General features: G+C 60.2%; 2 protein-coding genes across 2 annotated transcripts; both read right to left on the minus strand.

Moving 5' to 3' along the window:
• Positions 1-367: 367 nt before the first annotated feature.
• FAM76A (family with sequence similarity 76 member A) lies at positions 368-15,318 on the minus strand. Its single transcript, XM_084274301.1, has 9 exons — positions 15,199-15,318; positions 13,354-13,418; positions 12,547-12,601; positions 11,320-11,472; positions 9,812-9,969; positions 9,261-9,347; positions 4,668-4,803; positions 4,201-4,302; positions 368-1,787 (listed from the first exon to the last, which is right to left on the minus strand). The coding sequence occupies exons 1-9, from the start codon at positions 15,277-15,279 to the stop codon at positions 1,701-1,703; spliced, it is 924 nt and encodes a 307-aa protein (XP_084130427.1). The 5' UTR covers positions 15,280-15,318; the 3' UTR covers positions 368-1,700.
• Positions 15,319-18,747: 3,429 nt separating this feature from the next.
• On the minus strand, positions 18,748-22,683 carry LOC311200045 (digestive cysteine proteinase 1-like; the record flags this gene model as incomplete). The annotated part of the gene is made up of 11 exons (XM_084274205.1): positions 18,748-18,935; positions 19,123-19,312; positions 19,549-19,710; positions 19,796-19,887; positions 20,009-20,202; positions 20,453-20,654; positions 21,026-21,266; positions 21,560-21,732; positions 21,839-21,931; positions 22,158-22,217; positions 22,635-22,683. The coding sequence occupies 11 exons, from the start codon at positions 22,681-22,683 to the stop codon at positions 18,748-18,750; spliced, it is 1,644 nt and encodes a 547-aa protein (XP_084130331.1).

Here is a 22,683-nt window from a genome sequence, read left to right on the forward strand (position 1 = left end):
GTTTTTCTTGTTTTCACATCAGAAATAATCTCTAAAAAACCCCCCCCAAAAGAACAACCCCCCCACCCCACCCCAGAGTGTCTGGTGCTGCGGCGTGCTCCTGCCAACAGCATCCAGAAACAAACCAACAAAAGTGCCTCTGAGTGAAGTCATCTTCAGTAACAAAACCAAACAAGGGTAAAAAACAAACCACAATATCTAGTTAAAAGCTTAATAAAAACCCCTGACAAGAGCAGCCAGCCCTGCACCACAAAGGCTGGTTTCTCCTCGCTACCCCACCGCTCCAGAGTCCCACCCACCCCTCTGCCCCAGGGTCTCCAACCCCAAGGGGTCTTTTCCCCCCCACCCCCTGTCTGGAGCTCGGTGCTGGATGCTGAGGAGTGTTGCTGCCAGCTGAGAGCTGTGCTATGCTTTTCCCCCCCCTACACTCTGCAGTGGCCAAGTGCTTTTTCATCCCTCTCTCCCCTTCTTTCCTGCCCCAAGAGGCAGAGCCTGGGGAGCGCCCGGCCCCGCCGGCCTCGCTGGAAGGGTCTGTGGTCTGGGTGCTGTTCCCAAGCAGCTCGTCCCCCTTGCAGGGAACGTTCATAGCCCTTTTATTCTGCTGGTTTTCCATCAGCAGTAAGAAATGTCCCCAGAGAGCCCCGAGAAACACTCCCTGGCTTGGGTCGCTGCCTGAGTAAGCGCTTTCCTGGAGCCAGCCCCTACTTCTGCATCTGGAAGGGAGCACCAGGGCAGGGAGAGGGGGGAAAGGGGGTGAGCTCAACCCAGGGACTGAGGGGAACAGAGGAAACATCCCCAGCTTGAACTCTCCTCAGGGGAAAGAAAGGGAGTAAGAGATGCTCCATCACACTGAGCTTCAGAAGCCATCAAAGCCCCAAGGGTCACCAAGTAACCAGGGGAGGGGGAGTATGGGGTGTGTTTGGGTCTGTATTGTTAGGTTCTGGCTCCCAACCCAAAAGCTATCATAACAAAACACAAAAAAGCACACCACTAGGCAGTTTGGTTTGCCAAGCTGACAGAGAAAAGAAGAAAAAAAAAACCCCCCAACCCCTTCCAAGATAAATACTGAGCCCCCAGTTTGGAAACAGCTTCAAAAAGCTGCATCAACCGTTCTCAGCAGTGGCACAACCTGCCAGCAACAGCTGTGGGGCTGGCGATGCACCGGCTGCCTTTAAAGAGGGAACAGCTCCTTTAAAGAGGGAACAGCTCCTTTAAAGAGGGAACAGCTCCTTTAAAGAGGGAACAGCTCCTTTAAAGAGGGAACAGTTCAAGAAAATACAAAATACTACTAATAAACCCCCCCCAGGCTCCCAGCACAGGCAGCTCCATCTCATCCGCGCAGCGACTGGCCGTGGCTGCTGCCTCAGGCAGCGGGGCTGGGAGCAGAGTCTCTAATGCAGCAGGTTCCTGTCTGCTGACAGGAAGGGTTGGCAGTGGTAGTAACTGGTTAGGGAGGAAAAAGCTTCTTCCAGGGGAAGGGAGGGGGGAATTTAGGCTGGTGGGACCTCTCCCCGTGGATCACCGTGATACAGACGGGTGTTCAACAGAGATCCAAGCCAGGCAACACGCAGCGGGCGTTTTCCATCGAGGCCACGGCAGTGGGAGAGGGACAACACTGAGGTTTGGCTTCCAGCAATCAGGCAGGTCTCCTAGACTCCTTGGCTAATGCTGGGGAAAGCTCCCAGACTGGGGGGTTTGGTTTAAGGGGAGGTTATTGCTCCCGACTTCTCAGGCTTTTTGCCCTTCGATAGGGCAGCTGCTTGCTTCAGGAGTTCTCTGTTCTTGGCCTGGAAACACAGGGAAAAGGGGTGTTTAATGGTATGGATCATCATTAGCTCCTGGGGTCCCAGAGCTGCCTGGGCAGAAGCTGCAGATGAAAGGAGGGAGAGGTGGCTGCATGGCATCACAGCTCCAGTCTGGCACCCCTCCTCTAACCAGCCAGGGAGGGACCTGCCCATCCCTTCTCCCCCAGCCCTCCCTGCTGCAGCTGGGATGTGGGGTGAAAGGTGACAAGGGCACAGCTTGCAGTGAACCAGCCAAGGAGGCTCACCAAGGTCAGTGGGACCAGCTTCCCTTCCTCCTTCCTCCTTCCTTCCCCTTTCAGCAGCTGCTGCGCTCTGGCAGCGTGGGAAGCGCTGGACTCAGCCCCACAGCCTGACCCTGGTTTCAGTGAGCTGAAGGCTGGATTCCCCCACACCACACTTCCACCTATACCAAGAACGGGGTGGAGCTGCTCACTGCTCCCCAGCTCTGCTGCACCCCTGGTTTCATCAAGACTTCATCAGAACTCAGCGCTGCCCTGACCCTGCATCCCTACCAGAAGCTTCCAAACCCATCAGAGCACCAACATGGAGCAACTTAGGAGTCCCTCAGGTTTGTGACCAATTAGAAGTCACTGTGACTTATAGACAAGGTTCTCTAGCTCCTTTACCAGCCTTCTGAGCTCACCCTCCTCTAGCCTGTGTAGTAAATCATACTACAGCCATAGGAGGAGGGGTAGAACCTGTGTGAAGCCAGATACAGGTCTTCTGCATTGGTTTCCAGTGGCTGAATGAATATGCAAAGGGCTGTTAGAGGAATTAAACCCTCTGCTCCAGGGCTGCATGTGGAAAAGCAGCTTCTTTCACCTCCTGCAGACTGGAAGAATCCAGGCACCTCTGCTCCCCCCCCCATGAAGAGACAAGGCAAAATAACAACCCCCCAGAGCACGGTCCAGAAGTGAATGGTAGGAACACTTCAAGGCACCTACAGTACACCAGGAGGATTTGAACATTTATTTTGGAACCAGGGAGGAGTTTCCAGAGCCTCAGTCGGTACCAGCTGAAGCACAACACTGGGAGAGCAGAGAGGAGGAGGTGGGGGCACCCCCAGACCCCCAGAGTGAGGGGCTGAGACACAGACCCCCCCCTCTGCTCCTGAGGTGGCTGCACACAGACCTGCTCAGGGATCTGCTGCTCCCTCCTTTTCAGAATCCAGCAGGTTTCAGGCTGTTGGAAGGGGTCCCACAGCTTTCAAGGCAGACATCCTCTCTGAGCTACATCAGGGTGTACTGATCCCCCCCACACACAGAGCAACCTGCATGCCCTGCCCTGGGAAACCACTGCAAGGAGGGGGTCACCTCCCAGTCAGCCCCAGTTCACCCCACAGCCAGGGCTGCTGAGGCAGCCAGCAAGCAGTGGTTTGTGCTAGAGGAGTGTATCCAGAGCTGAGCAAGGACACCAGCTCACTCCAGGCAGCACCCCCAAAGCCACAGCAGACACAGCCCTGGGCTGACACAGGCAGGGCAGGAGCAGCCAGGAGAACACAAGCAGCAGCTCTGGCTGTCAACAGCCCCCCCAACAGTGGGGCAGGAGGTGTGCCCAGCCCTGGCACACCCTGCACAGACACTGCAGCCTCCAGGCAGGGTGCCTAAGGACCTGTGTGGCCAAGGGGGTCTCAGCACCTCAACACGTGGGGTCTCCAGGACCTGCCTTCTGCTCTGCTGATGAACCTGGGGGTGGGGATGGAGGAGGGGCTGTTTGCTGGGGCTTTCTGTCTTACCCCCTCCTGTTCTCTCATCACTAGGGCTTTAGATCATTCTACACCCCAGGGTAATTAAAGGGTGCAGAGTTCATTTCTCTGTCTGATTCCTTCCCTGTAACCAGCTCCCCTTTGGCCTCATCCCCTCGGTGGCTCGGAGCACGTTCTGATAGTCTGTCTGGTGCTTCCATGGCCAGGACAAGAATCCTGCTCTCCCTGTTCCCTGGAGCTCAAGGCTTGCTTTATTTGGACTGCAGAGATACAGTGCTAAGGGAACTGCAGTTGTTTCTTGAGCTTTGTTCTCTCTGGTTCCTGGTCACATACATGACATGGAGTGATGTGGGGCAGGGAACTGACAGGGGGGCTGCAGTCTGAGGAAACAGGTTCAAACCTCATCCTGGCAACTGGTAAAACGAGCTTGATGGTTCTCAGCTAGTCCAGAAGGGACATGGCACAGCAATTCACAACACAGCAAGCCTGAGCCCCAGTGCAGAGCAGCAGGGAGGATGCAAAGAGGGGTTATGATGCACTGCAGCCTGGTACTGAGCTGGGGGCTTTGCCTGGCAGAGCAGAGAGGCTGCAGGCCAGGCCAGAGGAGTGTGAGCAGAGCTGGGTGTGCAGCAGCTCTGATCAGGGTGTCCTCAGTCACAGCTCAGCAAGTTAGAACAAAAATGCTGTCACCTGTAACTGCTCCATCACCTCCTTGTGTGTCTTCTCCATCTGGTTCATCTTTGCCCTCATCTGAGACTCCTGGTACTGCAGGTCAGCCTTCAGCTCTGTGATCTGCAGACAGACAGGAAAGGAGATGGATGCCTTCACCCCAGGCACACCCTGCCAGAGAGACCTGGTGTGTGCCCAGGGGAGCTCAGAGACACGCTGGGGTGGGCTGGGGGAGAGCAGAGAGACCAGGACTGAGCTGAGCAGCACAGGGAGCAGCAGCAGCCTTGCCCCACACAACAGCCTCTAAGGCAGCAGTCAGAAAATGACCTGTTATGGAATGAGATCTGCTGGTGATCCCAGAAAACCTCTTTGCCTCTGGAAAGGAGGCAGCCTGGAGGCAGCCAGAACCTCTCCTGCTCACTCCAGAGCCCACTGCAGAGCAGTCTGTGTGAACAGTGCTGCAGGGGGAAGCCAGCCCAGTGCTGTACCTTCTTCTCCTTCTCCAGAATCATCTGATCTTTCTGGTGCAGCATCTTTTTCAAAGTAGCCACCTCCTCCTTCAGCTGGGCAATGATCACAAAGTGGTCGGTGCCAGGGGAGTCCAGGGCGAGGTCTGGAGAAAAGCTGCAGCAAAGAGGAGGGAGAGGTGCTGTCAGGACCCCTCCTCTGCACCAGGGCAGGGGATCTCCACACTGACAGGACCATCTCCTGGCACACTGTGCCCTCCAAGCACCCCCAGGGTGCAGGGGTTACCTGTGTCTCTGCCCTGGATGCCCCATGGAGTTGGAGACACAACAGCCAGCAGGGATCACATGTGACATGCCCAGTTCTTGCACCATCAGCAAGGGCACAGGGCTGTTGTGGTGACCCTCAGCCATTCACACAGTGAGGACAGGTCCCCTTTCAAACCCAAGGGCTAATGAACTTTGCACAAGCACTCAGGAGCCCTCTTTGCTCACAGGCAGCCCTTGGAAAGTACAGCAGAACCCTCCACTGCTTGTAAACAAGTGTTCTGGCAGGGAGGGGAGGTGACAGGGAAACAAATAACCTGGAGTTCAACAAGCACAGCAGAGGGAGACACCTCCATGAAAGGCAGCACTGTCCTCAGCAGGGAAAAGGGTACAGAGACACCCTGGACTTTGGTCTTTGGATTTCACCATGACACAGCAACTCAGGGAGAAGCTTCAGCACCACTCAGGAGCAGGAAAGACTCTCTGGGCACACAGAGAGCTACCTGAACACCCCCCACCTGCACACCACCAGGTACTCTAACCCTGAGCAACCAGCTGAGAGCTTATTTGGACACCAGTTGCTCCCCTGTGCTGGTAAATTCACCATCACCAGTCTCCCTGTGAGACAGCCAGTGATGGGGCAGCCAGGCAGAGTCCTGCACTGCAGGAATGTTCCATCTCTAAGCCAGGCTAAGCTGCAGCCACAGGCCTGGGGAGCTCACCTGATCCTTGCCTGCCTTCTGTTCCTTCCTGCCTTGAAGGTGAGCCTGATTTTTATCTGCTGGTGCTAAAAGGGCAGCACACTCCCAGCCACACACCTGGAACTGCCACATAAACCTTTAACAAGGCAACAAAGCTTCACCTAGAAGATTACTTCATGTCTGACCCTTATCAGGCAGCTCTGGTGCTGTAAAGATAAACAGCCAGGGTTACCTGAAGCCTGGCTTTGTTCTTTTGAAGCCTCCAGAGTAGGTCAACACACGTCCTACAGCCTGTGTTGAGCACTAAGGGCTGGGGAAGGCAGGGGCTGGACCCAAATCACCACCTCTCTCCAATACACTGTCACCCCTGTGCTTCCCCATCTGTACACCCTCACTCAGGGCTCCCCTCTGCTGCCTGGACATCATCCATTGCCTGATTAAAAGCCCAGTGAGCATTGATGGGGCTGGTCAGCAGGCTGTGGCACAAGAGGAGGAGGGTCCTGCAGCCCTCCACGGGGCAGCTGCAGGGATGTGACACCCCTGGGTGTCCCTGTGGCACCAAGAGGGGAAGCCTGGTGAAGGGGAACTGCAGCAGTCTGCAGGAGCCAGCCCACAGCCAGAGCCCCACTCCACACACCATGGGATGTGGCAGGTCCCTGGGTACAGCTCCAGTGCTGTCCTGTCACACTGGGGGGGCAGGAGGGGTTCACACACACACACACACACCCCCCAGCAGACAACCCTTCCCCCTTAACACCCTTCCCCAGTACAGCAGAGGCTGGGATGGTGGGTGCTGCAGCACCTCTCTGTGTGCAAGCCTGTTACCACCAGCAGCTCACAGCTCCCACTCAGCTGTAGAGCAGAGAGAGGGGGGAAAGGAAGCAGAAAGCAGCCTCCACAGAGGCTAAACCCTGGCTAAACCCTTGCCTACCCCACTCCTGTGCCCAGGCAAGCTCCCTCCTGCCTGTCCTGGGGTGATAGAGTGAGAGATGCTCACATTTCCCTGAGCTCCAGCAGGAAAAACTTCCTCCTTGGCAGCTCCTGTGAGGCTGGGAAGGTGAGATCCAGCCCTGCCACCCAGTGGGGACCAGGCAGGGGAGGGCCACCAGCCTGCCAGGAGCCTCAACTGACACCAGGACCCACCCCCAGGACTGCAAGGGCCTCCTGGGGTCTCTAAGGGTGGGCTCAGAGCATCCAGGCATCCCCTCCTGCCACTGTGTGAGCACAGGCAGGCGTCTTCCTGTCCAGTAGCTGCAAAATCCACCCTCAAACGTGTCAAGGTGCTAATTAAAGCAGATTTCCCACCCCCACCCCTTTTTGTTTGGGGGGGAGACTGACAAATCAGCAAAGAAAAGTTTCTCTGCCTTTAACCCCAGGCCAAGGAAGTGGTCTGAGACTGCAGAATTAGCAGGGAAAGTGCCAAATGCCAGTGAGTCTGTTCCTGTAACAGCCCCACTAAGAGTCACAACTGACCACCAACTAACCAAACCAGCACCAGCCTTCCCTACAAATAAACCCCAGAGCCAGGATCCAGCCCCTGGGGACAGGTGAGGGGACACTCTGTGCCTGGGCAGCCTCAAACACACCCCCCTAGTTAAAAAGTGGATTGATGAGCTGCTGTTGCTTGCAGCAGAGGCACAGGGGGGAAATGGATCCCTTCCCAAGACACCTGCCTGCCTCTCCTGAGAGCCCAGAATGACTGCCTGGAACTCTGCACCTGTTAAAGGGCTGAAATTAGGGAAAACAACTGCCAAGCTTCAGGATTTTGCTGTGTGAGTCAGGCTGGCATAAAGAGGCACAGAGCAGGCTGGCTGAACCAGCAGCCAAGTTTCAGTCCAGACAAAAAACACCCCACCACACACTAAAACTCCACCCAGGGCAAGATGCAGGGGCACAGAACACTCTGCTGATCCCAGCAGGAAGAGGAGCTGGCTGTGCATCACACTGCTGATGAAAACAAGCCTTGGGCAGACCCCCACTCCACACTCCAGCTGCGACCCAGGCTCCAGGCTGACTCTGGAGGGACCAACCTCATAGGAAACGGGGCAGGAGGGGAGGGTTTGGGGGATTCATCCTCACAAAACCAAGCCCAGCAGCTCCCAAACGTGCTTGCTGAGGCAGTGTTATTATTCCTCTCAGGAACCAGAGCCATGTGCCTATTTCAGGCAGCTGCAGCTTGCCTCCTTCCCCAGCATGCTGCCACAGCTCTTAGGAGATGCTAAAATTACAGAGGGCTCGTTACTGGGATTCATCACTGAAAGCAGCACAGCCCTGGCAGGAGCCAGACTGACAGCAGCTCACCCAAGAGCAGAGCCCAGGCCCCTGACTCCTCCAGGGCAGGGTCCCTGAGGCTGAGCAGTTGATGCCAGAGCACAGGACCTTTCCTGCCTGGAGGTTTTCCAGTCAGCAGGGATGTTACAGGGAGTTGTTTGGTCTCACCCCAGGCTGCAGAGAGCAGACAAACCCCCCCACCCTGGTGCTGTCCTACAGCCTAGAGAGCAGCCCCAGGAGGTGAGCAGGAGCCTTTCTAGAGGGAGAGCTGCAGGGGTTCTACCAGGGGCCTGTCTGCAGCCTCTGCTCTGGCTCAGAGGGATTCTGACCCACCCTGTGCTCAGCCATTGCTCCTGAGCCACAGTTACTGCACCATTTCCTCCAACTTTAACCCCAAAACTCTGTGCAGATGACAAACAGGCTGTAGGAAGCACTGCCCTAGAGAATGCTGCAAGTTCCACCTCCAGTGCTGTGCATGACAAGCACTGACAGGCTGTCAGTGCATCCCCAGGGAGATGGGAGCTGTGATCCCTGTGAGACATGCAAGGTAATTAATTACCAGTGGCTTTAACACCCCCTTGGCACTAACGAGCCTGTGCTCTGGTCTGTGCCCCCAATTCCCCACTGTCTGGAAAGAGATCCCTGGGCAGGGATAGCTTCCAGGCACACAGCAGCTCCCAGGGAGGGAGGGAGGGCAGGAAACAGGTGAACTGCCTGGGGAAGCAGGAGAGTGGTGGGCACTGGGGCTCTGCTGGGAAGCAGCCAGCACTCTGAGTAGGGGGATAGAGCATCTCAGGAGAGGGAGGAACGCTGAGGGTCAGAGAGGAAGGGCAGGAATGAAAGCAATGAACCTACAGGAGCACAGGAAACAGAGCCCCATGGCAGCTCCTGCTCCTCTGCCAGCCTGGCCGTGGTGCTGTGTGTGGGGCTGGGGTGGACACACCAGCCTGGCAGCACAGAGGGACCAGCAGCTTCCCAGCAGAGCTGCTGGGCTGCCTGTCCCTGCCCCAGGAGGGGAGTGGGAGGAGGGTCTTGATGCTCTGCCCTGCAGATCAGCTGCAGTGCAGCCAGCAGCCCCCTTCCCATCACTGCAGGGAGAGGATAAAGCTGATCTGGCTGCAGCTTTCTGACTGAGGGGAGCTCAGCCAACAAGCAGTTTCTGTTCCAGCAGGTCACAGGCACTACCCATTCCAAACTGGTGTCTAAATGCCAAGTGATACTGGCCTGCTGGGCTCTGGAGAGCTGCTGGTGCAGCCCCTCAGGGTCCCAAAGCCCAGCTCCAGCTGTCAGAGCCTCCTGCTGTTCACACAGGATTCTCTTCCACAAGCCTCAGCAGACAAGGGTGCCCACCCACAGCTCCCCCACGTCCCAGGCTCACCTGTCACCATTGGCAGATATGGCATCAAACTTGGCTTTCTTCTTTGGGATTTCATTCTGAATAGAAGAGGTGGATAAGGTTTTCTGGCTGGAAGGAGGAGGAAATTGTGTGTCAGAACCTGTCTGAGACAGGGAAGCAGATAAATATTCCCACCCACTTTGAGCCTATTAAAACAAGATTTCCTAGTGCAAGGCAAGCCTGATAAAAAATTCATTCCCTGGAGAGTAGCTGGAGACTAAAAATAAACAGAAAACAAGGTGTCAGTCAGTGAACAGCTCACACTGAAAACCTGCACTCCAACCATGACATGGTACAAATGCAACTGAGCTGTGATTGCTCCCAGGTTCAGGGAGGTGGCTCACTCTTGGACCACCAGCCCACACCAGCACAGCAGGGTTTGCAAACCAGCAAAGCCTGACTTAGGCAGGTTCTCCCAACAAAAACCCCATCCCTGAGGTATGGAGCCCCCCCAGGCTCCTCCCTCACTCCCTAAGGAGCAGCCAGGCACCCCCTCTGCTCACCCTGCACCCCAGGAAGCCTGTGCAGGTCACCTGTTGTAGTGGGTGCCAGTGCTGAGCCTGCTGTACTGCTCCTTCTCCTGCAGGCTGGCCCTGGAGGAGCTGCTCAGGTGCTTGCACTGCTCTTTGGTCTTCTGCAGGACACGCTTGTAGGACAGGGTGCACAACCAGCACAGCAGCTTCCCATCCACCTGGAAGGGGAAAGAGAGGAGCTCTGGTCTCATTTCCTTCCCACAAACCAAAGGCAGAGAAGACAAGAAGCATCTTCAGGCTTAAGATCACGAGTGGCAACTCAGAAAGGATCCCTGGAGTGCTTGGGAAGGGTAAGAGGTGCATCTGGCAGGGCTGGTGTGAGGCAGACAGTGCTCATTAGCAGCAGCTTATCTATCCCACTGCAGCCCCTGCCAAGCTTTGCTGAGGGGCTGTTTATAGCACCCTTTCACCAGGAGGTGCTCACTCTAGTGGGAGTTCTGCCAAAGCCATGCCAAGGAATGGTAGGTGACTGGGGAGTGGCTGGACACCAACCCAGCAGGAGTCTCTGCTGGAGGACAGGGAGTACCAGCCTGCATCCAGAAGGAACAATGGGTGCCTACAGGCTGCAGGAAGCAAGCTTCAGCAGTACACAGCTCCTAGGGAAGGGAGAGCTGTGGAATGGGCTTCCAGGGGGAGGTATGACACTTCCAGCTCCTCAGGCCAGGGCACAAATGTTGTTCCACATCCCTCTCCCCAAGCAGGCACCTGCCTTTCACTCCAGGGGTGAGGGGAGGACCCTCCTCCTTTGCCAGCCCACCTACCCTCAGGCCAAACCCACAAGATCTTTCCCAGCAGATCTGGCAGAGGTGTGGAGGGTCTCAAAGATTAAAGGACTTCAAAACACAGCTCAGCTCAACGCCAGGAAAACCCTTCACAACCAAGGGCCAGCCCCTTTCCCAGTGCTGGAGAACATGTGGAGGAGCAGGACAGATTATAGAAACCTAGAATCCCAGACTGGTCTGGGTTGGGAGGGACCCCAAGGGTCACAGAGCTCCAACCCCCTGCCACAGGCAGGGACACCAACCTCCAGACCTGGAGCTACACAAGGCTGCCCAGGGCCCCATCCAACCTGGCCTTGAACACCCCCAGGGATGGGGCACCCACCCCCTCTCTGGGCAGCCTGTTCCAGCCCCTCACCACTCTCTCTGTAAAAAACTTCCCTCTAATACCTGATCTAAACCTTCCCTCCTTTAGCTTTAATCCATCCCCCTTGTCCTGCCAGTGTCTACACTTTTAAAAAGCTGATTCCCCTCCTGTTCCTCTGCTCCCTTCAGGGACTGGAAGGCTGCAATGAGGTCCCCCCACAACCTTCTCTTCCCCAAGCTGACCCCAGCTCCCTCAAGCCTCTCCCCATAGGGAACCTGCTCCACCCCCTCCGCTCTGACCCCACTCCCAACACCCCCACATCCTTCTCACATTGCGGACCCCAGACCTGGACAGAGGACTCCAGCTGGGGCCTCAGAGCCCTACCACCACCCTCTCAGGCTGCTCCCAAGAGGGACCCTGACCTTCTTCCTGTCGTCCTTCCTGTCGAAGGCGCACTGCTGCTTGCACTGCTCGCAGGCGTGCGGGGGGCCGTACTTCTTCTCCGAGTTGGTGCAGCGCTGGCACTTGTTCCCGATGAAGGCAGCGATGATGTTGCAGTACTGGCAGGGCTTTGGCTGGGAGAGACAAGAGTAAGGACACAGCAGAGCCTTCTGGTTACAGCAACACACCTCCCCTTCTCTCTCCACCCCACCCCAATCCCTTCCAACCCCTCCACTTCCCTGTCCCCACCTAACAGCGACGCCGAGCTGGGGGGGTCTCAGGCTCCATCCAGACCCCCCGGTTACAAAATCCTTACAAAAATGCAGAACACCACAATGGAAACAATCAAAACATCTCTTTTCCTTTCCTTTTCCAGATTCCAGACAAGGAGGAAGGAAAGGTTCCTTCCCCCCCCTGCTTCCTGCAGCCAGCTCAGCCTGTGTCAGCACGCTCTGGTTTCGATTGGGGTATCAAATGGTTCGTTTCCTGGGCTGAAACGATGCAGAGCTGCTCTTTCCCCTGCTGAAAGGGAAGGCAAAGGCTTCACAAGCTTGAGGGGCTGTTGTGTTATTGATCAGTCGTGCTAGGATCTGGGTCCCCCAATACAAGAAGGATGTAGAACTGTTGGAGAGGGTTCAGAGGAGGGCCATGAAGATGATTAGAGGGCTGGAGAAGCTCCCCTGCGAAGAGAGGCTGAAAGAGCTGGGCTTGTTCAGCAAAGAGCAGGGGAGAGGGGAGAGGGGGCTGGAGGGGACCCTCATTGCAGCCTTTCCAGTACCTGAAGGGAGCTTATAAACATGAGGGGAATCAACTTTTTGAAAGGGTAGATAATGGCAGGACAAGGGGGATGGATTAAAGCTAAAGGAGGGAAGGTTTAGATTAGATATTAGGGGGAAATTCTGTACAGAGAGAGTGGTGAGGGGCTGGAACAGGCTGCCCAGAGAGGGGGTGGGTGCCCCATCTCTGGGGGTGTTCAAGGCCAGGTTGGATGTGGCCTTGGGCAACCTTGTCTAGATCATGCCTGGTGGTTGGTGTCCCTGCCTGTGACAGGAGGTTGGAGCTCTGTGACCCTTGGGGTCCCTCCCAACCCAGCCCAGTCTGGGTTTCTATGATTCTAGGGCAGCACAGCCAGCCTGTGAAACCCTCTTCCAGCAAGACACAGACAAGAGAGATGAAAAGAGGCCATGGAGAGCGAGCCCCTCACTCACTGTTCCGTAGAGCTTCACGTTCTGAGCACACTTCTTGCATATTGTGTTGGTTTTGCTGTGGAAAAGGAGGACAGATTGTTCCATCAACACTTCCCCAAAGAAAATCAAACCTCTGTGGTGAGGATCCCTGCCTCCCCTGGGCTCTAACAGCAGGCCTGTGTTCTCTTCACTAGGGACTCAAAGTGTGTTTCCCATCCCTGGCTGGCTGGGGATAACTTGCCAGGAAGTGGTGTTACTGGGAGGTATCTTTTAATTAAGGCATCTCCAGATGACACCAGCTTTCTGTCCTTAGTCTGATCAGCAGCTAATTGGCAGTAGGGGTGATGCAGCAGGGGTGAGAGGCTGGGCTCTGCTCGGGGTGAGGAGGTTGAGGAGGGTCAGGACAGGACAGAGGTGTGTTTGTCTGACACACACAGAGGAAAGAACACCCCCCACACAGTGACACACACCCACTGATGTCACCAGCCCTTCCTCTGCCAGCTCCCTCACTTGCAGAAAGGCAAAAAGGCACAAGTGCAGCTGAAGGAAACACATCAGGAAATCACTCCTGGGCACCAGAGAAGAGGGAAGCGCCTGGGAAGGTGCAGCCAGACCCTGCACCCCAGCACTGGCTGAAACAAAGGGTGCAAGGATGAGGCAGAGGCACACTGACTCGCCCAGCAGCCTCTGGAGGTGGCCAAAGGTCCCCTGAGTCTTCCACAGCCACAACCTACAGGCTGGGGCTCGGTCATCAGATGTGTGGGAACACTACAGCTGCCTGGGTGGGTGAGGAGAAGATGAGTGTCCCCAGCTCAGCAGGTATTTTACCTTTCCTGCTGGAATTCAGTCCTGCAGTAAGTGCATTTAACAATGGGATGAGCGATCCGGCACTCCTGCAACAAGAGAACCTCCAGTGAGCCACAGTGCTGCTCCCCAGAGCCCCAGCCACCTCCTGAGCACACACACTGACATCCTTCCAGCTCCAAACCCTTCCTCCCTGTACAGCCACGCTGCTCCTGCCAGGGCTGTGAGCAGGGGAGGGGTGACAGGAGTGGCTTGTGTCACAGGTGAGCCAGGAGTACACTGAGATTCACAGTGGGGACTTCTGTGTGTGCCCAGAGAAGGGTCCCAGCAGCTGGCCTCACCTCCTGGGCAGGAACACTGAGTCCTGCCACAGCTATTCACACCCTATTCTGCCCTCCAGCAGCGTCCTGTGCCTGGGGGGGTTCCAGCCCTGGACTCTCCTGAGCCTCAGAGGTTTCCCTGTGCTCACCCTGCTTCACCCCACCTGCCTCAGCAGCCCCTGGCTGCTCCGCTTCCTGCTCCTCGTTCCCCATCTCTGCCCTGATCTCATCCTTCCCCACCCAAACTGCCCCCCAGATTGTCCCCCAAGGCCCACCTTCTTCCTTTAAGAGACCATAAGGCCTCCCCCCAAATGTCCTCAGAGCCCCCCAACACCCCCCAACCACACCAGGGCCTCTCCTCACACTAACAGCCCCCTCACACCCTGCCCTGCAGCTGCTCCCAGGCCTCTCCTGGTGAGCAGTGCCCACATCTGCCCCACGACCCCCCTCCAACGTATCCCCAGCCTGCCCAAGCAGCCCCCACAAACAGCTCCCCTATCAGCCTGTCGATACCACCCCCCCGACAGCCGCCCTCACACCTCCAGCCCCCCCCCACCTCCCAGGGTGACCCCCGCACAGCCCTCGGCCCCGCACAGCCACGCTGAGGCACCAGCCTCCCTGCATGCCCTCAGGGACCCCCCACCAGCAGCCCCCAGCCCCCCACCACCCTGTGACCCTTCCCCACCAGCAGCCCCCAGCCCCCCAAAACACCCTGCGACCCTTCCCCACCAGCAGCCCCCCAACACCCTGTGACCCTTCCCCACCAGCAGCCCCCAGCCCCCCCAACACCCTGCGACCCTTCCCCACCAGCAGCCCCCCCAACACCCTGTGACCCTTCCCCACCAGCAGCCCCCAGCCCACCCAGTCACCCTGTGACCCTTCCCCACCAGCAGCCCCCCAACACCCTGCGACCCTTCCCCACCAGCAGCCCCCAGCCCCCCAACACCCTGTGACCCTTCCCCACCAGCAGCCCCCCCAGACACCCTGTGACCCTTCCCCACCAGCAGCCCCCCCAGACACCCTGTGACCCTTCCCCACCAGCAGCCCCCCCAACACCCTGTGACCCTTCCCCACCAGCAGCCCTCCCAGACACCGTGACCCTTCGCCCCCAGTCACCCTGTGACCCCTCTTCACCAGCAGCCCCCAGCCCCCCCAACACCCTGTGACCCTTCCCCACCAGCAGCCCCCAGCCCACCCAGTCACCCTATGACGCCTCTTCACCAGCAGCCCCCCCAACACCCTGTGACCCCTCTTCACAAGCAGCCCCACCACCACCCTGTGACCCTTCGCCCCCAGCCCCCCCAACACCCTGTGACCCTTCCCCACCAGCTGCCCCCAGCCCCCCCAGTCACCCTGTGACCCTTCGCCCCCAGTCACCCTGTGACCCCTCTTCACAAGCAGCCCCCCCAGTCACCCTGCGACCCTTCCCCACCAGCAGCCCCCACCCAGCTCCTGCCCCCCCCCCGCCCCCCTCCCCGCCCCAGCAGCTCCCTCCCCTCCAGCCCTCCCATTCCCCTTCCCCCAAGCGGCCCCGCCGGCCGCCCCAGACCTTGCAGAGCTGCTGGCCCTGGCTGAGCGCCTCGAAGGGGAAGCGCTGGTGGCACTTGGTGCAGGCGTAGAGCGCCGCCATCCCGCCGACCCGCTGACAGGCGCAGCCCAGCCCCGACCCCGGCCGCCCGGCCTACAGTCCCCGCCCCCCCTCCAGCAGCTCCGCCATCCCCATTGGCCGCTCTCCACATCACTCACGCTTTTCTCCGCTTCTCATTGGTCGACTTCGCCGTCACTCTAGGGAAAAGGGGGGGCGTGCCCAGCTCATCGCCCGCCCCCCAACCCCTTTCCCTCTGCGGGCGGTAGGGAAGGGGGGGGAGCGGTGACGTCACGTGGAGGGAGCGTCGCGCGGCACAACCGTCCTCGGCGTGACGGGGGCGGGGGGGAGTCTGACCCACAATGCTTTGCGACAGCGACCCGGAAGTGGGGCCGAGCCGGGCCGGGCCGGGGACGGGGGAAGGGGCCGAGCCGGGCCGGGCCCGGCCCGGCTCGGCCCCTTCTCCCGGCCCCGCCCCGGCTCGGCTCGGCCTCAGTTCAGCCCCAGGCCCGGCTCAGCCTCTTCCCCGGGCCTGGTTCCCCCCCCGGGCCTGGTTCCCCCCCCCCTCCGGGCCTGGTTCCTCCAGGCCCAGCCCAGCCCCTTCGCCCAGGCCCGGTTCAGCCCTTTCCCCTCAGTCCCTTGACTCGGTCCCGGCCCGAGGGAAAGGCAAAGCCTGGGCAAGGTGAAAGGGAGATCTGTAGATTGGGGCAGGGTAGGGGGGGAGTTGCAGGCCCGGAGGAGGAAGGGAGCTGGGTTAGGGCTGGGAGAGGGAAAGGGAAGGGAAGGGAGGAGTGGGGAAGGGCCCTGCAGGGTGGGTAAAGCCCGTGGGAGAGAAGGGGTCAGGGAAGGGGGGTGGGTGAGGGGAGGGAGCTGGGTTAGGGCAGGGTGAGGGGCTGGGAAGGGGAAGGAGTAGAGAAAGGGAAGGGAGGAGAGGGGAAGGGCCTTGCAGGGTGGGTGAAGCCTGTGGGAGAGAAGGGGTCAGGGCAGGGAGCTGGGTTAGGGCAGGGTGAGGGGCTGGGGAAGGGAAGAGGAAGGGGAAGGAGTAGAGGAAGGGAAGGGAGGAGAGGGGGAGGGCCCTGCAAGGTGGGTGAAGCTCGTGGGAGAGAAGGGGTCAGGGCAGGGGGGTGGGTGGAAGGCAGGGAGCTGGGTTAGGGCAGGGTGAGGGGCTGGGGAGGGGAAGGGGAAGGAGTAGAGGAAGGGAAGGGAGGAGAGGGGGAGGGCCCTGCAAGGTGGGTGAAGCCCGTGGGAGAGAAGGGGTCAGGGAAGGGGGGTGGGTGGGAGGCAGGGAGCTGGGTCAGGGCAGGGTGAGGGGCTGGGAAGGGGAAGGAGGAAGGGAAGGGAGGAGTGGGGAAGGGCCCTGCAAGGTGGGTGAAGGCCGTGGGAGAGAAGAGGTCAGGACAGGGGGGTGGGTGGGAGGCAGGAAGGAGCAGTGGGTGCCCCTGCACCCTCATCAGTGAGCCGAGGCAGGGCCTGAGAGCTGTGCCTGGAGGCTGGGAGGAAGAACCAGGCTCTGGGTGCTGGGAATGGCCTTTCCCCTGGTTTATTTCAGGTACAAGGTTGGGCTTCAGCCACCTTCCCCATGGAGTCACTCCTTTTCCAGTCAAGTAGCCATCATTTCTCCCAGCCCTGAGCTGAGGGGAACACTCCCTGCCTGGAGGGACAGGGAATCAGACCCTTGGGAGTCAGAGGTTCACCTGCAGCACCGGGATCAAAGGCAGTAACACCTGAGAGCTGTGTTAATAAACCAACAGTGGTGTGATCTGCTCCCTCCTGTGCTGTTGCCTGGCATCCTTGTGTTCTTCTTCCACCCTCCTCCTGGGGATACCTTGAAATCTCAGGGAAACTTCTTCCCCCACCTTCCCTCCCTCTTTTCCCTACACCAGACGACAGCGAATTCCCAGCCCAGCTTGTGCCAAGTGCTGGAGCTGAACCACGAGCTGCAGCGCTCAGCCTTTCCCAGGAAGGGCCGGGAGGAGGAGGAGGAGGAGGAGGGGGGAGTGTCCTGGGTTGTGAGGGAGCTGCGTGGGTGTGCATATTAAACCGCAACTCTGCTGTGCTTGGCTACCTCGGGGACTGCTTGGAATCACCGGGCAAATGTGCTGTGTGGAGGAGAAACGCGTTTCATGAGGAGCTGCTGGGCTGGGCTTGGGAAAGAGCGGCTGGTGAAAGCAGAAGGCAGAGCCTGGCAGGGGCGGGGGATGCTCCAAACAACCCCCCCCCCTCCCTGCTTAGGGGCTGCGGGGTTTTGGGGGGAGGAATCAGGCGGAGGTGGGGGGTTTGGGGCTGCCCCGGCGTCCTGGGGTTTGAGAGTACAGCTGGAAAATGATGTGTTAGGAGAAATAACACCCCCCCACCCCCCAAAAAGCTGAGGGTGGGGAGGGGAAGAGCTGCGGCTCTCTGGAGCTGGAGGAGGAGGAGGAGAAGGAGCGGCTGGGATTCAGGATGGGAAGGAGCAGCTGCCAAGGGAGAAGCGGTTGGGGAAGGAGGAGCCTGTGTGGGGCTGCGAGCCCGCAGGGTCTCCAACGCTGCCACCTTGGGGGGTTCCTCTGGGATCACCTGGGCAGCTGCTGCTTCCAGAGCTTGGGAGACCCTTTCCATGGCGCTGGATGGATCCAACCCAGGAAAACCTCCCTCTGGGCTGGGGCAGCCATCTCACCCTCCTAGTCTTTGCCACCCCTGAAACCTCTCTGGGAGCCACCCACCTGCATCCCAACCCAGACCCCCAGCAGCCCCTTCCCCAGGGAGCATGGTGGGAGCTCTTGCTCAGCCCCCCACACCCCACCCTGGGCTGTCTGGAGCCTTTGGGGAGCCAAGAAGTTGCCAAAAGCCAGTTTGGTTCAGCTGCTGTTCTCTGGGCCGCCTGTGGCTGCCTGTAAATCACTCCCAGAGAATATTCGTGTTCTGGCTCCCTCCACGTCCCTGCTCACAGAGTAATTACCTTGTTTTGAGAGGTTTGCACAGATAATTCACCCGGTGCTGACAGCAGCCGGGGCTGGAGCTGCTCTCTGGCCACCTGGCCCTGCAGCTGCCTGGGGAGGGAAGGGCCCAGCCAGGGCAGGGTGAAAATCCCAGCCCAGCCAAAACCAGCCTCCTCCTCCTCCTCCTCCTCACAGGGTAACTCAGCCTGGCAGGCTCAGCCCAGCCTGAGTTTCTGGCTGTGGGGATAGATTGAGCCCACAGATCTGGGTGCTCTCACCCATGGAAAAGCCGTTTAATGCAGGAGGGGTGAGCCTGGGCTGAGCACTGGGTGAAACTCATCACAGGGGGGGCTATAGAAGAGGTACGGAGAGGGCTGGGTTTGTGGGGGACAGGCAGACCACAGCCCCCGTGACAGACACTGTCACTTCTACAGGTTTTATTGCCAAAATGCTTCTCCAGAGGGTGGGGAGCACCCTCCAAGCCACCCCCTCTGCCCCACCACCACCTCCTGGGGCCCCACCACCCTCTGCCAGCCCCCCATCCATCTGGAACTGTCCCAGGGGACTGGAGGGGGTACAGGGCACACGTGTCCCATCAGGCCAGGATGGGGAAGGAGGCAGCAGTGGCCACGCCGCAGTTGTTGTCCTTCATGGCCATGAGGATGTAGCCATCGTTGCCCCAGTAGGTGGACCAGGAGTTCTTGATCAGCCAGTAGCTCTTCCCGTGCAGGACCCCGTAGCCCACGGCCAGCACCGCGTGGTCCAGCGCCGACGTCTCGTTTCCTGGGCAGGGAGAGAAGAAAAGGGAGACACCTTAGGCCCCATCCCCGGGGCTGGAGAGTGGCCCCGGATCCCCCAGCCAGGCCCTTCGCGGGGAGGCGAATCCCACCCTGCAAAGGCCTTTCCCAATCCCGGCCCCAGCGATGGGGCACGGAGCCTCCTGGGGCGGGTGTGGGGTCCCCCCCCTCACCGCAGCGCGGCTCCTCGTAGACGCCGTTGGCGTAGAAGGCGAAGGACTTGTGGGAGGCGTCGATGTTGACGGCCACAGGGCCGTGCTTGAGCAGCGCGGCCTTCAGGGCCGCGGCGCTGCCCGGCTCCACGCTGGCGTAGCCGGCCAGTTGGGCCACCAGCTCCGACTGGTTGCAGTGGCAGTACCCGTTCTGTGGGGCAGGAGGCACAGTTGGCACTGGGGGTGTTGGGGTGGCTCAGGTGGGGGGATCTGATGTGCCCCAGTGAGGGAGAGGAAGGGAGGGGGCAGCTCGGATGGAGCATCCATAAGCCAAAGCTGGGTTTCCATCTGCTGCCAAAGGGCTGATGGACAGTTTGGGAGAGCCTGGGGACAAGGGCTGGGGTGTGGGGGGCACTGCACCCCCCCGATCAGTGCTGTCACCCTCACCTGCCCTAGATATGGCCCGTAGGACTCTGTGCTGGCGATGCCACCGTGCTTCTTGATCCACTCATAGGCTCGCCACTCCTCACCCCCATCACAGGCCTGGTTCCCAAAGCCCCAGGAGCAGTCGATGAGGACTTGTTGGGACAGGGGGGTCAGCACGCCGGTCTGGGGGGGACACACACCACAGGAATGGGAACGGCATCATCCCAGCACCCCCCCAGGCATCCCTGGGGCCCAGCCCTGCTCTCACCTTGAGGAAGAGCGCTCCCTCCATGGCGCCCGTCGTAGCGAAGCTCCAGCAGGACCCGCAGACAGCCTGGTCCTTCACGGGGGTCACGGCGCCTGGCACAGCGGGACGGGCACGCGGTAACGGTGCTGGAGGAGGCCAGTGGTCCCCAGCCAAACCCCAGCGTGGGCGCTGCCCCCCAGCCTCATGCACCAGCCACAGCGGCTCCCTCCTCACCGTACAGCCGCCAGTCGAGGCTCTCGGGCAGGATGAGGCCGGCGTAGAGCTCGGTGGGGAAGGGCTGCCCGTTGTTGGGGACCCCGCTCCGGCGGCGGCCCCGCAGGGCAGCCAGCTCCTGGGGCGTGCGGTCGGCCAGGTGGTTCAGCGCCAGCGTGTAGGAGAGCGCGGCGCGGTTCCTCGAGTGCACGAAGCTGGGAGAGGGGAGTGGGAGACTGCGCTGGGCACCCCATCCCTGGGCACCCCACCCTTGGGTACCACATCCCTGGGCACCCCATCCCTGGGCACCACCATCCCTGGGCACCAACATCCCCGGGCACCTCATCCCTGGGCACCCCACCCCTGGGCACCCCACCCCTGGGCACCCCATCCCTGGGCACCCCCATCCCCAGGCACCTCATCCCTGGGCACCCCACCCCTGGGCATCCCCCCGGCACCCCGTACCGCATGTTATGGATGAAGGCTCGCTTGCGGTGCTCATGCTCCTCCTCACTGCTGTAGCTCTTCCCAAACTGCTCCTTGTAGCGGTGGAAGAGGCCGTGGTGGACGTGGTCGGTCTCAGGCACCCTCCCCACAAACTCCCGCATGGGGTTGGCCAGGATACGGTGCTCGGGGCCGGGGCTTGGCCACTGCTCACAATGCACCCCTGCCACGCGGCGTGGACAGCACGGTGGGGACGGGCTCTCCTGGCCCCCTCCCCCCCCAGGTGGGATGCACAGCACATCACCCCCAAAACCATGGGGGGGGTGTGCCCATCCCACAGACACACATTCATGCAGGGGGGGACCTGCACCCACAGCAGAGCTGGCTCCCCAGCACCCAGTACCCCACCCAGCACCCTGCGCTCCGGCACGGCGCCAGCAGCGGGAGAGCACCCCCATTGCCCAGCTATCCCTGCTCCTTGCTCTCCCACTCCCAAACCAACTCACCCAAAATTACCAGGCTCTGGCACAAAAGCCCCAACACAACCCAAAGGGCCCGTGAGGAAGGCAGAGGGGTGCAGGGGTGGATGCTCACCCTCGGGGAGACGGAAGACGCTGGCGGGGAAGCGGTGCCCGAAGGAGGAGTAGTCGATCTCGTACTTGTCGTAGTGGGAGCCCAGGAGGCTGTTGTAGCCCCGCACCTCGTAGTGCAGGGGCACGGCCCCGTGGGCAGAGCTGCCCACACGCAGCGTGTAGACGTTCTTCTTGTGGCCCCAGTAGGAGATGTTCTGCCAGACGGCGCAGGGCTGCCCCCGGAACCGCTCCTCCCGCACCCGCTGCGCACGGCGCACGCGTCGGGGACGGCCGGGCCACACCGGCACCGCGTCCCCGCTGAGCTGGGGCACCCTGCAGTGATGGCTCTCCACCCAAGCACCCAGCCTGCATCGTGCCAAGCTGCGTGTGACCCCTCCACCCCACCACCCGTGGCCACCTCAGCCTTGTATCTACCCGTTCCCAGCCTGGGAGGGCTCAGGGGTAGCAACCATCACACACCCTATACCCACAGGGGTCCCTGGTCCCCTCCCCTGCCCCATCCCGCATCCTGGGGGACCGTGCCCCCAGGGCTCACCTTGAAGTCCTCCAGGCTGGGGAAGACACTCTGGGGGGTGATGAGGTCCCCATCAGTGCCGTTGATGCGGAAGCACTTACGGACGTTGACCTCGGTCTCCGTGGTCTCAGGAGTCACCTTGAAGCTGGCGCCAAAGGGCTCGATGGAGCCGAACTGGTAGGTGATCACTTGGCCTGGGGACGGGGCCAGCGCTGAGGTCAAGCCAAGCCCCAGGGCTTTGCTGGGGCAGGAGGAGGGGGATGCTGAGGGGCCGGGGGGATGGACCCTCTGTGCACCCACCGCCGTAGTACTCGATGCGGCTCTTGCCCCCGGTGAGGTTGTACCAGGCTTCAAAGGGCTCCCGGATCTCGGCGTAGGGCAGGCTGATGACTCCTGCGGGCACAGAGGGGCTGGGCTCAGGGGGCTGCGGGGGAAGAGCCCCTGGGACACCCCCTGTCTCCCTGCCCAAACCCTGGAGGGGAGCACAGGGAGCAGCCCAGGGTGAACCAGCCCCGGCTCTCGCAGGGGGCTGGAGCCTCTCAGCTCGGGCACATCGGGTGGGAGCCAGTGCCGGACCCCTCAGGCAGCGTGGCAGAGGGGACCCGTCCCCGAGTGGTACCTGTGACATGATACACGTCCCCGAAGGTGGGTGTCTCCAGAGCAGCTTTGCACTCGGCTCCTGGAAGAAAAACAAACCCCAAACCACCCCCCTCTACATTGCCCATTACCCTCCTCTGCACGGGGGGTGGCAGGGATGCTGGTCCCTGGCTCACTGTCCCGTGGGACCCAGCCCATACTGGGAGGGCTCCCACATCCCAGGCAGGGCAGAGACCGGGGATCCCCAAGCCCACAGTCCCCACTCCTCTACCAGCCCCCTGGCCGACCCAGAGCCCCTGCACAGATCCCCACCCTCCCTGGGGTGCAATTGGCTCAAGACCCCAAAGCCCCCGCACACAGCCCAGGCCATGAGGGGCAACCATACACAGGGAGAGGACCCCACAGCAGCCCAGGACCCCCACAGACCCAGGCTCAGGGGCACGTGGCATCACCCCATGATGGGGGCACGGCCTTCATCCCCCCCCCAGACTCAGCTCACCCAGCAGCACAGCAGCCCCCAACACCAGCAGCATCCTCAGCCCCTCCAT

Source organism: Gallinula chloropus (assembly GCF_964237585.1).
Source record: "Gallinula chloropus genome assembly, chromosome: 22".
Classification (NCBI taxonomy): Eukaryota; Metazoa; Chordata; class Aves; order Gruiformes; family Rallidae; genus Gallinula; species Gallinula chloropus.

Bases quoted from the DNA above. Each gene is read 5' to 3' on its own strand.
- FAM76A (XM_084274301.1), bottom strand. From the start codon at position 15,279: ATGGCGGCGCTCTACGCCTGCACCAAGTGCCACCAGCGCTTCCCCTTC. The intron at 12,602-13,353 runs GTAAAATACCTG...CCTTTTCCACAG, and splicing joins ACTGAATTCCAGCAGGAAAG to CAAAACCAACACAATATGCA. The intron at 1,788-4,200 runs GTGACAGCATTT...CTGTGTTTCCAG, and splicing joins AGGTGATGGAGCAGTTACAG to GCCAAGAACAGAGAACTCCT.